The sequence below is a fragment of the Salvia hispanica genome, chromosome 2 (assembly GCF_029641045.1).
Source record: "Salvia hispanica isolate PSC_SH4W2 chromosome 2, Shi_PSC_v1, whole genome shotgun sequence".
NCBI lineage: Eukaryota > Viridiplantae > Streptophyta > Magnoliopsida > Lamiales > Lamiaceae > Salvia > Salvia hispanica.
In genome coordinates, this window is record NC_142693.1 from 40,669,626 (window position 1) to 40,683,178 (window position 13,553).

The following is a 13,553-nucleotide window of genomic DNA, read 5'->3' on the forward strand; positions in this document are numbered from 1 at the left end:
AATTATTGATTATTTTAATATTTTGGAGACTGGAGAGTTTGAATTTTAATATGGCTGTTGTAAATGAATTAACGCGTCATATGAAACTGCCGTGTGCGGTCGATAATAAACTTGGACTTCTTTTATTTTGTTTTTTGGAATTAAACTTTGAATTTTGTTTTTTCTTTATTCTCTTTTTCTTTGCTGGGGTCAAGAGGTGGGCAAACAAGATATTTTCAGATAATAATTGTTGATGATATTAAAGTGTCTTCCACACGAAGAAAATCCATAAAAAATTCATGGAAAATGAAAGTCTTGTTAGAGCATCCACTATAGAGTGGACACTTTGGTCGGACACTTTTACGTTTTTTGTCCATAGCCACTTTTTATTTGTCCACAGCAAAAAAAAAAGTGTCTGCAGCAATAGTGGACACTTTTTTTAGCCACATTTCACTTTATTTTATTTGTTGTATATTTTAATTCAATTACAATTAAAATTATCCAACTAAAAATAATTAGATAAAAACGGCTAGTGCAATAAAAGGTGTCTTGGAATAGAAATAGTCGTGGAAAGAAAAACAAGTGTTGTGAACAATATAAAGAAACAAAAGTTTAGGCATTGTAGAATGCAAGACGGAGGACTCACGAGTTGGAAGTTTGAAGTCTCTGCGTAGAGTTGGTGTGGAGCACAAGTTGGGAGAAAAATGGTGAAAGGAAAAAGAGAGAAAAATCCTACAGGGAAGACTGAGAGAGAGAGAGAGAAAAGTCTAAAAAAAAAAAAGTGAAACCGGCGACCGCTGCGGCAGTTTCGCCGTGCAATAGATAGGCGCGGCGGCCGCCACGCTTCTCTCTCCTCCGGCTCGTCCTCGCCGCATTCGGGGCAATTGCCCTTCCGCCCCAGCAAATCCGTCCACCGCAATAGGCCGCCGCGGCTTAGCTGCGAACGGGGCAGCCTGCGCGCCGCCCCTATAGTGGATGCTCTTATTATATTGGTAAAATCGACACTATTACTCTAAACTAACATTTTTTTTCCTGAAAATCAGTTCAAATATGAACACCGTGAAAGGTGAAATGTCTTTTTCTTAGGCAATTGCAACGTGCTTATAAAAATATATTGAGCATATTCGTTGTTGTCATTTCTTTGTCATTGTAATTATTAACTTTTTGTTGATTTTTGAAAAAAATGAAGTATAACTAGTAGTAGTAGTACTTAGCATCAAGTAACTAATTTCTCATATGCATTCATAATTTGGAGTATAGAGCATTCATTATATATTAAGCGATATAATTTTATGTGCATGTTATCAACAATACTTAAAATTATGTTATGCTGTTATTGCATTTTTTAGGCAAGTCATTAGAACATTAGAGCATCCACAATAGCGGACGTCCAACTGGCGAGCGGGTTGTCCATCCGAGACGTCCATTATTGCGACAGACGAGTGTTCGGTGGACGAGAGCGAAGGACAAGAGGTCGTCCGCGGCTATAGGCGGACGTCCGTCGGTTCGTCCGTCGTGTCGTCCGCTATTGTGGTGACTCGACGGACGTCCCGGCAGACATCCCATTTTCTGATTTTTTTTTTAAACTCTATATATACTGTTCGTTGCACTTCATTTCATTTGCACCACGTGTATTAATGAATTTCTCTCTACTCTCATTTCTATTCAAGATAAATGGAGCATGATAGTGATTCTTCCGCCACGAGCAAGTCACAAACGCCGACGTTCCACGTTGGAGGTGAAGGAAACGCCAACAGAAGTGCAGGGATGACCGAGATGGCGGGGATGATGCCCCAAGTGCCGGGAATGATGGGCAGGTACTATAATATATACCTTTGGATGTGAGGGATGGGTGGGATGGTGCTACGTATTTTTTTTATGAACTATGTATTTTTTTTAAATTTAATTATATATGTTTTTTTATAAATAAAATGGTTGCATTTTTCCGTATTCGTGTCGAAATTTTAATTCTGTAAATTGCATATTTGTGAATTTTGTGAATTTTTATTATTGTGCTTGTTCGTCGGGATGTCCTTATGACGTGGCACTGGCAGTGCAGTGGGATATCCTTATGACGTGACAAGAGGTGTTTTTGGGATGTCTGTAGGCTTGTCCGCCAGGACATCCGTCCTTATTGTGGATGTTCTTAGCAGTATATGTAAGGAGGGGGAGACGCTCGCAGGGCACTGTGACTAGCACCCCCCCTTCGTTGCGGACAAGCCTGCGACAGGGGAGGATGCACACAAGGCATCACGACGAGTGACGTTCACTAGCGGCCAAAAGTGTATATATACATCCAACTATCCTACTAGAGGCGGTTGCTGACCAATTAAATGAATAGTGTGAATTAATATTCTGGAGTGGGAGACGGTGTCCATTATGGGAGTTGTGGTATGTGAAAAAAGAAAGTGATGAATGATGATGTGACGAGAGTTAAAGCCTTGTAGGAGGCTTCACATTGTGGATGACCTTAATCTAGTACTGGAACAAATTTTATTTTTCTAGTGTTAAAAAGATATTGAAATTATCCTTCTACATTCATAAGCAGTGGTAAGATAGAGATAATAAATCACGTCTCGCTTAACCCACACTCCAACTTACACTATCCACTAGTAGTACTATATTGTGCATTTACAATCACATTAAACTTATTACTTTCTGGATTACAGGAAATAAACCGGGCGCAATAAAATCCAAAAAAGGAATACAAAAAAACAAACTAAAACGAAATTACATAATAGGAATCAAAATAGTAAATTGTAAAAGTGGAAATAAGTCGAGTCAAGGAGGCCTCTTTCCACAAAACGAGATACGCCCCGGTAGTGCTCTCGGATTGGCGTGTCGTCCCCAAAGATAAAACGACTTTCGTCTCTGATGAAGCAGCACCTCCAGCAAACTGGATGGAGGAGAGAACAGAGCTTCGACAGAAAAGAAATGCAGAGAGGGATAGAGCTTATGTTGTGTGTATGCTTATGAGTTGGTGTTGTGATGCATGGAATGACTAGCCTATTTATAGACTCAATCACTACAGGGGTCAACCAGCCATGATGGTTGTCATCACTGCGAGTCTGTAACCGTCGGGTGTTACAAAGCGTTACAAGTCGTTAGAGTCTGATCCTGACAGACGTATCGGGACACGCTGCGCGTCTAGATTCGTTCACAACCCAAGCACCGAACCACACGACCAGGCCCAAAGAACAGTCCAAAGACTGGAGAGTCTGATCATGGACGGACGTATCGGACATGCTGCGCGTCTAGGTTCGTTCACGACCCAAGCACCGAGTGCTACGACCATGCCCAAAGAACAGTCCAAACACCACACAAAGACCAATTGCCAAGATCCAAGTCCAAGGACACGAGCACGGGCTCAGGCTCGCGGCGGTGGCGCGCGCGTGTGGGTTCTACAGCTCATCTTCGTCCATTATAATTATTACATGTAATAATTCTTCTTATTAAATATTAGTTTGATAAGATTATTACTTTCAATGTGGGATAATTAACTCTCTTAATTAATATCATGGCTTCTCTCATAGTTCATTTAGTTAGCTCGCAATTTTGCCCAACTTTAAACATTATTTCTCACTCACCGGGAATCGGATTTGAGAAAATGAATATACTACGGTCATCTACTCCGAACGTAGATCGACGCTATATCATTTAATTTCACAAAATTAAATGTCTCGTTGAAACTATTTTTGGTCAAAATCCTTTGACCGAGCATACGATTTCAACAAAACAACTATAGAATATTTTTAAACCCTATATCAAAATTATCTAGAATTTTCTTCTTGGTCCCGTATTTATCCAATTTCATTTCGTTCACTCCTAACTTCGTCAATTGTAACCCAATACCATTATAAGATTTAGTAAACGAATTCCAATAAATTTGGAGATGACATCTATACAATATATAAAAGGGGAGTTTTGGAAGGTTTTGAATAATATTTTATACTAGAGAATGTAAATGCAATTAATATAAAAGTCAGAAATTAATTCTTATAAATATATAATATAATATACAGGTTTCTCACGTTTCTTCTTATTAATGGAGATTAGTTTTCCATGCTTCTATACAATATATAAAAGGGGAGTTTTGGGAGGCTTTGAATAATATTTTATGCTGGAGAATGTAAATGCAATTAATATAAAATTCAGAAATTAATTCTAATAAATATATAATATAATATACAGGTTTCTCATGTTTCTTCTTATTAGTGGAGATTAGTTTCCCATGCTTCATATATACGTGAGTGAGTGGGAGATTAACAAAGATAATTCGATTCTTTCTCCCTCTTGTAGATTCTGTTGTGGAGGAAACAACAAATCAATCGTACACACGCATTAAAAAAAACACAGAAAAAATTCAACAAAATTAGGGCTTGAAGGTGCTGAAATCAGTAGCTACCTTGGCAGCGGCGGGTCCGTACAATTTGCGGCCGCGGAGAATCTTCACGGTGCAGCCAACCTCCCATTTGTAAGCACTCTTCCAACAAATCAAGGTGTGTCAAGTTATCAATATTGTTACTACTACTATTTTTTGCCATTCAATAGCATAGTTTTTCCTTTGTTATTAATATAATAATGATAATGATTCTGCAATTACTATAATTTATGCTGTTTATTCTTATGAGTGTTGTTTGGTTTTGATGTTTCCTTCTTGCCGAAAGATAAGATTTTTGATGAAGCTGCTGATGGGGAAACTGCTGAGATTATTGTTGGTGGAGAGCAGTATGATCTTGTGGTTGAAAAAGTAATGTGAAATTGTGAATAATTTTACGCAAATAATTTTGTGGTATCCTTGTCTTTATGGGATTGATGGATTATTGCAGATTGAAGCTCGGATGAAGGAGAGCATCTCGAAACTGGAGACAATGTTGGCTGAGGAGAGAGCTGCTCGAGCGGAGACAAATCTGAAGTCACTGGAACTTCAGGCGAAGGCAGAACATGAGTTGCACACATGAGTTGCACGAGAGCTGAGAATATATGACAGGGTTACCCGATATTGTAATCATCATTGATCAGCATGAAGAATATATGGCCCTGCGGGAGTGTATCACTTTGGGAATTCAACTGATCATCGGAGCTGAGAGCTTCAGGAGGAGCTTAATCGTAAGCCTAATTGTATCATGATGTGATCTAATTGTGATTGAAAGAGGAACTTGCAAATATACAATATTTTTGTCCTTCATCGAATATATGTGGTGTGAATTGTTCGATTGTATACTTTCATGGGTCTCATCTTATGCTTTGCACTACATATAATCGTTTTAATACGTATTGATTATTGATTTTGTGCATTGCAAATTGATTTTGTTCTTATTTTATTGTAATTTTAGGTATTATGTGATTTGTTTCAAATTTATTATGCTTTATTGTTGATTTGTATAGATTTTTAATTCTCATATAACTAAAATTGTTACTCATATTGTTCATTGTTAATATTAAATAAATTTATTTGATTATGTTAAAAATATATTAATCTGTGCATAGCACAGACGTGATACCGGTGAATGTATAAAACTCAAGTAAAGTTCAACGCTTCAACGAAAAAAAATGTAACTTCGTATATTGAATTTCTTTAAAAGCACTTTATTTAAAAAAAAAATACTTAAAAAAATGGAAGGTGTGGAGTTTTGCCAACATTTCCAACTACTTTCTCCTAATTATGGACACGTTTAATGCCGCGTAAACACATCTCCATTTCAAAATTAATCGATCTAACCCGACCCGGAAAAATGGTCCGATCCATCAATTTCGAATTTAGAGTGGTCCACGTTGCTATTTATTTTTTGTACGTGTAAGGTGTGAACCTTATGTGAAGATTCTTAGTATGAGTATGACTTTAAATTATATACTATTTGGCTCTTGATATTTAAATTTGAGGGTGGCGGCAGGCGGTGATCGGCCGAGAAGCGGCGGCGCTTGGTCAACTATTTCTAAATTTAAATATACTCCGTTGAAAACTATGTTATAAATTACGTAAGTGGCATGTAGCGCAAAAAATCAGTTTTTCTCTAGACGTAACAAAATTAAATTTCCACTCAAATCTTCGTAATTTTTTATATTTTAAAAATAATATTCACTTTGTCATTATAAAAGATGTCACACCTAGATAATGGTATAGAATTTTAGGATACATTATTTTGTATGTTAAGTTTAAAGAGAAAATAAGATATTTATGTTAAGAAAGGACTTTTGTCAATAAAAGAAATATAGGAGTATCTTTTATTAGATAAATTGAAAAAGAAAATATGAGATCTATTTCAGGACAAAGAGAGTAATACTGTATCATATTGACTCACTGATAGATTATTAACACTCGAATTTTAATATTTATGTTTGTTCAGTCTTATTTTCATTTTCATCAAAATTTTATTTTAAGTCACTATTGGTACATTTTTCGGTTATAATCTAACATCATTTTTGGAAAAGTGGCTATATAAATCTTCTTTTTTTTATTTATCAGAAATTGGTAATTAGTCATCTAACTATGAACTCATTTTTCCTTATAAATATTGTAATAATGTTATGACATAATTAAAGTCGTAGTATAAAAAATTGAGCAAATTATACAAATGCATTTATTAATAGTTTCGTTTAGCCCATAACGGACCAATAATTTAATATATTTACGTAAATTAATTGTCGAATTTAATTGAATTATGCCTCTAAAATTAAATTTCCGATTATAAATAACATGTAATTTAAAGGCTAACAAAGATGCTATTATTAATTGTAGATCGGTATATATGACTGATGAATCGTTGAATCGCACATTAAAAATAGACAATGTGCCAGCCAATACTTCCATGATCCATTAAATAATTTATTACCAACATCATATAAATTAAATGAAATGGCAGCAAATGCTGTTACTGCACATTCTATTTTCCTATTATTAATTCATTATTTTAGAAAATGACGCTTTTTTTCCCAACTTTAGCTATCAACAACAAAATACTAGTATTATTTGTCTTATTGGCAATGAGCTTAGGTATTATTGTATGAGGTGTTGAGCTGAGTCTTGTTAATATTAGTTGTAATTTTCTTCCTTTCTTATTTGTAATTTTCTTTTTTGTGTAGGAGTCTTTTTTTTTTTTTTTTAAATATCATTAACTATGAGACCTTATATCAGTATCACTCTTATTTTATGCATGTTTAACATTATTTTTCGTTTTGATCTCTATACCTATATGGCTATATATAATCGCAAAAAACAATTGCAGCTCATAAAAATGTTTTGGCGCACAAACGATGAGCGAATGTTAAAAATATTTTTGATAAGAGTTATGATTTCAAAATTTAATTATATTATTAAGTAATTCATATTATTGATAGGTGCTTTTGAATAATAGTAATTGAGTACATCCCTCCATAAAAAATAATTTTATATTTATATTTTGAATCATCCACTAACTTTAGTCTCTATTTCTAATAATAAGAATTTCTGTATGATAAGACAAGTTTCATTTTCTGCTAATAATATTTTAACTATTTTTTTTCTATCTTTCTCACCTAATTTTATATTAAAATCTATAACGTCCAATAGTAAAACTATTTTTTTGGATAAAGGTAGTATACATATAAACATTTTATAATATAAATAATATTTCTTATAATAATTTGTCAAGGTTGTCACTCATAAAGGAGATGCATAAAAAATGAAGTGTGGAATGAGGTTGAGTCATTAGCTAGGGTATGTAGAATTTGTTCCGACACTTGCACCTCCACGCTTCCGGGTAGTACTCTGTTGTCACCGGCGTTCCCGGTGGCACCGGCACATGAACCGGCTTGCAGGGAGTGCAGCCGCTGCACTTTGAGCTGCATCGCGGCGGAGATGATCCCGGGCCACTGAGTAGCCGTCTTGCCCCTCCAATCTTGTAGCTTTCTAAGCCCTACATCAATAAACTTCTATATAAATAATGTGTTTAGAAGTAATTGCATTTTTACTATTTTCTTTAAATGATAGGTTTGGTGGTAGGCCGAACTGCTATTTGGGCTTTACTTAGAGGGCCCAATTAATTATGCTTTTTTTACAACCTCTATTTATTTCTTCACAAAATATCCATTTTTACTACCACCTCAAATTGCATCATTTTGTAATCAATAACTTACCACTTACTTTACAAAGGCCTAATCAGTGAAATGTAAATTTAACTAATCAATGATGCAGACGAAGCCAAGAATTATGCAGAAAATGGCCCTAATGGTTTGAGAAGAAATTGGGTTGAGCAACAGAAAAATGATTGAATTATGAAAAAGAATAATTTTTACAGTTTATATCTTAATATTAAGTTTTTAGTAAAATCATTTGCATTTCCAATTCCAGCCTGGCCCCTGACTGGAAACTAAAGACTATTGTTTGGTGGTGACTGAATTTTCTTTAATGTAGTAGGTACCACAGAAATTTCAGTATATCCCAATAAATTCCATTTTCAATGACAAATAATATCAAGAACATAAACAAAAAAATTCAGATTCTTGGTATTCTAGATTTTTCCATTCTCCTTATTCTGCAGAAATTACAATTAGAGATAAGTGATGCAAATTAAATACTTTTCCACATATCTAAATTCAGTGTTCAGTTTGTTTTTCATTTGATTAGTAAAATAAAAAAAAGTGTTGTAATATTTCTCACCTTGTAAGAAATAACATCAGCTCCAATAGTCATTAAACTCATGCTCTCTGCATAATCCATGAAAAATATAGCAAAAGTCATCAATAAAGTGAAAAAAAAATCAGAATTTGTGATGAATATTTCGTGTACATCGTATAGAAAATAAAGAATATTTAATTAATATTACAACTGAGAAATTAAAAATTCAGGAAAAACAAACCACTGACCTGGAAGAATTTGTGGATTTTGACAGGAAATAAAAGTGGCACAAAAACATAGGAAGAAGAAAAGGATAGTAGTAAGAACAATGTGAAATCTCCACTCTTTAAACCCATTTCTTCTTCTTGATCTTCTTCTTCTTCCAAAGATATTCAGACAGATCTCCATGAACACCAAGAGATTTAATTAGTTGAAACAAATAAAATGAAAATATTGGACAATCTTTTTGTGGGATCCAATGATTTTCTGGTGCCCCATGCAACAAAATTCAATAATATTTTTGGGCAGAAAATTTCAAAGATTAATTGGGTATATAAAGATTGGAGTCAGGTCACTTCAGCTTTGGCATGTAATTAAATTATTTATTTATTGAGGGAAGGTTTTGCTATATTTGGAGGTGAGATTGTGAAGAAAGTTTCTATTCTGTTTGGGAGCTAACTATTTCATGTCGCGTCTTTGATGGTTGTATTTATGTAGGTTTGTGCGTCATAATAATCAATGTTTTCTATACTAGTTGCTCATCAAGTAGTAATGAAATAAAGTGTGACATGACATATGGTAATTTTTTTACTTGTTATTGTAGTTCTTACATAGGGACATAGTTGCTGGCTCTTGCGATCTTTTAATAACTATCTTCACAATGTAAGAATTAATATTATCTCTTAAATTTTAATCCGATGACATCCATCCAAGCTATATCTTCACAATGTAAGAAAATCGCCAATTCATATTGCACTTGACATATGCTGATATTTACTATTATCATCTATTAACAATAATATTTAACAAGAGTATGTAGATATATCAACCTATCGATAGCAAAAATATTTTAGGTCATTTGTAGTAGAGTTTTCATTTGGGCGACCTCAAATGAGGCGCTACTGCAGGGCCGCCTCTCCTCTATCTGCCTTTGGGAAGGTTTGGCAATCGGGTTGGTCGACTGTTTCTCAATCGTTTCACGACGACATTGTGGGGTCACAAACTCACAGCAGTCGACCTCGATTTCTTTTACTGTCATATTTTTTTTTCTGTTTTTTTGTATTTTTTTCTGTTAATACTACATTAGTAAATGCCATTTACCTCGCTCTAAATTTTTGATAATTTCCCTCAATTTTCTCTTTCTCTCTCTCTCTTGGTAATTAATTCAGATGTCGGGGGCATTCTGTTCTGTTTGATCCAAGTACATAACGGGTTTTGTCGTCTATGCTCGCGCAGCAGGTCGGATCCACATGACCGTAGAACTGGGATTGGGTTCAGAGACTAGTGCCCCTGCACTCGCACCTTCTGCAGAAGGTGAACTAGATTCCACTTTGGACAAGATCGGTGATCCGATGTTGATTAAGAACTATAGCAAGTCGATTTAAAAGAACACGACAACGTAACAATGTTCTAATGCTGAAATGTATCCAAGAAAATAAGAATTATTTTTTTCCTTAAAAACAATCCATTTGTTAGGACCTTAACCAACTTTATATATATGAATTTGGAACGAATGAAGAGGATTATAACATTGTTTTACTCGGACAGTGTGACAATTCATCCAGTTAAGTTACCAATTTCTTGAACTTTCATAACCCAATAAATCCAAAATATTAAACTATATTTAATTGGGATTCGTATTTTCAAACTACAAATGAGGAGGGATAGCCGACGATGGAACTATTTAGAAATGTGCACAAACACACAAAAATATACACCAACACAATAGTAGTCTTGATTCTTGAATGTCATAACCCATGTTCAAGGACTGTATAAGAAGACTATAAATATACTCTGCAATTTATTATTACCATCCATCATTTCATTGGATTCCCAAAGGCTAAAACAGACAAGAACATATAAAAAGCAAGAAACAGTTCCACAATAAAATGTCATTTCCTTGCATCTGTTTTTGGTAGGCCAGTTTCCTTTGGTTCATTGTAGTTGGATGCAAATAAAATCAATTAAATTCACTGTCATTATTTGATTCTGTATTGACATCCATCAGCTAGTACTTTTTTTAATTTCTATTTTAGGGGGAAAGATAGCTCAATGTATTACTCTATATCCCAATATTTAATCTCTACTAGCTAGCCATGACAACAGATGTTAACCCAACTGCAAATTGTTACTAGCATACTTTACTTAATTTATAGTACTCCATCACATTGCAGTATGACCAACCATTTATATAGAATCTCAAACTTAAATTATCATAATAAATATACATTTTTGTTCCCATACACCCATACAATATTACATGGTAAAATTAAGTTCCATATCCATTGTTTTAATAGAAATTAATTAAAGATTACAAGTTCCTTAATTGTATCGAGATTAGTATAGTTTGAAAGTGAGTTGATATCACTATCTAGAAGGGGAGGTGAAGGGAACAAACATCTATTCAGAATCTCAGACAAATAAAACAAGACAAACACAAATACACATGGCAGCCTTGTAGTGCAAGACAAATGAAATTCGGCCATGGAGAAGTTAATATGAACGTGTGACATTAAGATATAAGGGGATGTGGAGAGATTAAATGGAGTAATAATTTGAGGAGATGGCCTTGTTAGAACTTAGAAGAAATTAAAGAGCGTATAAGTGTTACACTCTCATGCAGACTAGAAATTTAATCAAGTCCTAATTATAACTTATAAGTCTAATTAAACTCTAATGGTGTATTACAAATTCCAATTTAGCATACGACATATATTTGCATGTTTGTACACATAAATTAGTTCTTAATTCAATGAAGATAATGTGCATTTTTTTAATAGATAAATAAACAAAATTTTATAAAAAAATTGAATCATATTGTACTTAAACTTGAGATCTTGGTCACGAACATTAATCACCTTATGCAAGGTCAACACTTTTTTAAAGAGGATTAACAATGATTCCTCATCTAATCTCATGATGACTCAAACCCCAACTAATAAGATGACTCAAACCCCAACCTATTAGTTGGAGGAGAAACGTCTTACCAACTTAGTTGCACTTCATTGTCCTTATACAAGGTCAACACACATGCACAAAGATTGTGTGCTTTATCACAAACTTTGTGTTTGACTTAAAAAAAAAACACTTTAAGGATTGTCGGGTTGTTAAAAGTCTATCTCTATCTAGACACATATTTCTTGTGATGCCCTTCTCTGTTATCACTCTCTCCACCTCTCCTTTCATCCACAATCGTATCATCTATTTCTCTCAAACTTTCGGTGTTTTGGTATGATTTGCATTTCATCACTAGACTTCCAAATAAAAGCATATTTATCAGATTTTTTGAATCGGCTACAATTTTTGAGGAATTTGTTTGATTCTTCTACCACGTTGTTTGATTCATCTACGTTTTTAGACGTTGTTCGAGTTGGAAAAAATTTGATTCTAATATGTTGTTGCTTGAGTATGGTTCAAATTTCTTAACTACGTATGAGGTTAAATTGTAGGCAGGATTATTTTGAACAAACATTGTTAAATCAAAACGTCTACTACCCAAACGGATTAAGTCTCACCATAATATATTCCTCATTTCTCAAAATATAGAGGAATCAACAAACACAATCAGTGGCTCTCGTATCTACTACCCATGTATGGGTAGACCCATGTATGGGTAGAAACAACCTTTAAACATGATTCAATTATGAAGTGTGAGACACACCTTCAATCTTGTCATATATATTTAATTAGAGTTAATTTATTTTCTAAAGAATCAAAGATGACTTGCGACTTCTCCACGTGATGAATCTATACCTAACCACATATTTTCTGATCTTCCTCGAACTCAAACAAAAGAATTTATAGATATTAATCTAGAACTAGAGACAAAATCGAACTCGGAGTGGAATTATCAAGTCAAATTAGGGATCCACTGAAATTTCACCGAGCCTCATATGTTGGACTTTACTAATTAAATTGAACGTCAATAGTAAGTATGATAAGTAATGACCAACGGAGAAAGTAGAAGCATATACTCCTCGATGGTGGCGGATCCATGGGGGCAGGAAGCCCTTCCCGACGATCTGCTACCATGGATTCGGGCGTGATTTTTCCATTGTCGCCCCCTCCCAATAGTTTCCAATGTCGCCCCTCCCCCTCAGTTAGATTCCGATAAATTTTATTTCGCCTTTTCTGTTTTAGGATCTTGGATCTGTCATTGTTCCTGGATCCCTCTGTAGCTAAGTCGTATTCTTTTTTGAGTTTTCTCACTGTACCTGAGTTATTTTCTTTTTTTGGCAAAAAATAATACTCCCTCCGTTCCTCGATTAAGAGTCACACTTTGATCGGACACGAGTTTTAAGAAATGTAAAGAAAAGTTGATTGAAAAAGTTAGTGGAATATGAAACCTATTTTCTTATATTGGTTTTATAATAAAATGTGAATGAATTGAGTTAGTGGAATGTGAGACCTACTTACTATTTATGGTAAAAATGAAGTGTGACTCTTAATTAGGGACGGACTGAAATGGAAAAGTGTGACTCTTAATTGGAGACGGAGGATTAATATTTTTCTCTCTTACTTTATTTTGTCTCTATCTATTTACCATTTTCCTTTTACATTTTATTATCCATTTACTTAACTCACCTAACACAATTTTTTCTCAAATTACGTGTCGAAAAAATGCCTTACCATAGACGAGGAGACGGAGGGAGGGACCGAGGGAGCACCGGTAAACGACGAATATAGTTTTGAATTATTTATTCGTATGAAATAACGGAAGTACCCTTGACTGGAATTCGAAAACTTTTGCGCCTTCTCT

The 13,553-nt window shown here is 34.4% G+C and overlaps 1 protein-coding gene across 1 annotated transcript; it reads right to left on the minus strand.

Moving 5' to 3' along the window:
• Nucleotides 1–7,557: 7,557 nt before the first annotated feature.
• CHAL (allergen-like protein) lies at nucleotides 7,558–9,242 on the minus strand. The gene is made up of 3 exons (XM_048101055.2): nucleotides 8,824–9,242; nucleotides 8,618–8,664; nucleotides 7,558–7,874 (listed from the first exon to the last, which is right to left on the minus strand). The coding sequence occupies exons 1-3, from the start codon at nucleotides 8,981–8,983 to the stop codon at nucleotides 7,671–7,673; spliced, it is 411 nt and encodes a 136-aa protein (XP_047957012.1). The 5' UTR covers nucleotides 8,984–9,242; the 3' UTR covers nucleotides 7,558–7,670.
• Nucleotides 9,243–13,553: the final 4,311 nt, after the last annotated feature.

Excerpts from the sequence above, each read along its gene's own strand:
- CHAL (XM_048101055.2), bottom strand. The coding sequence starts at position 8,983 with ATGGAGATCTGTCTGAATATCTTTGGAAGAAGAAGAAGATCAAGAAGA. Across the intron at positions 8,665-8,823 it reads AAATCCACAAATTCTTCCAG|AGAGCATGAGTTTAATGACT; the intron begins GTCAGTGGTTTG and ends TGGATTATGCAG. Across the intron at positions 7,875-8,617 it reads CTGATGTTATTTCTTACAAG|GGCTTAGAAAGCTACAAGAT; the intron begins GTGAGAAATATT and ends TTATTGATGTAG.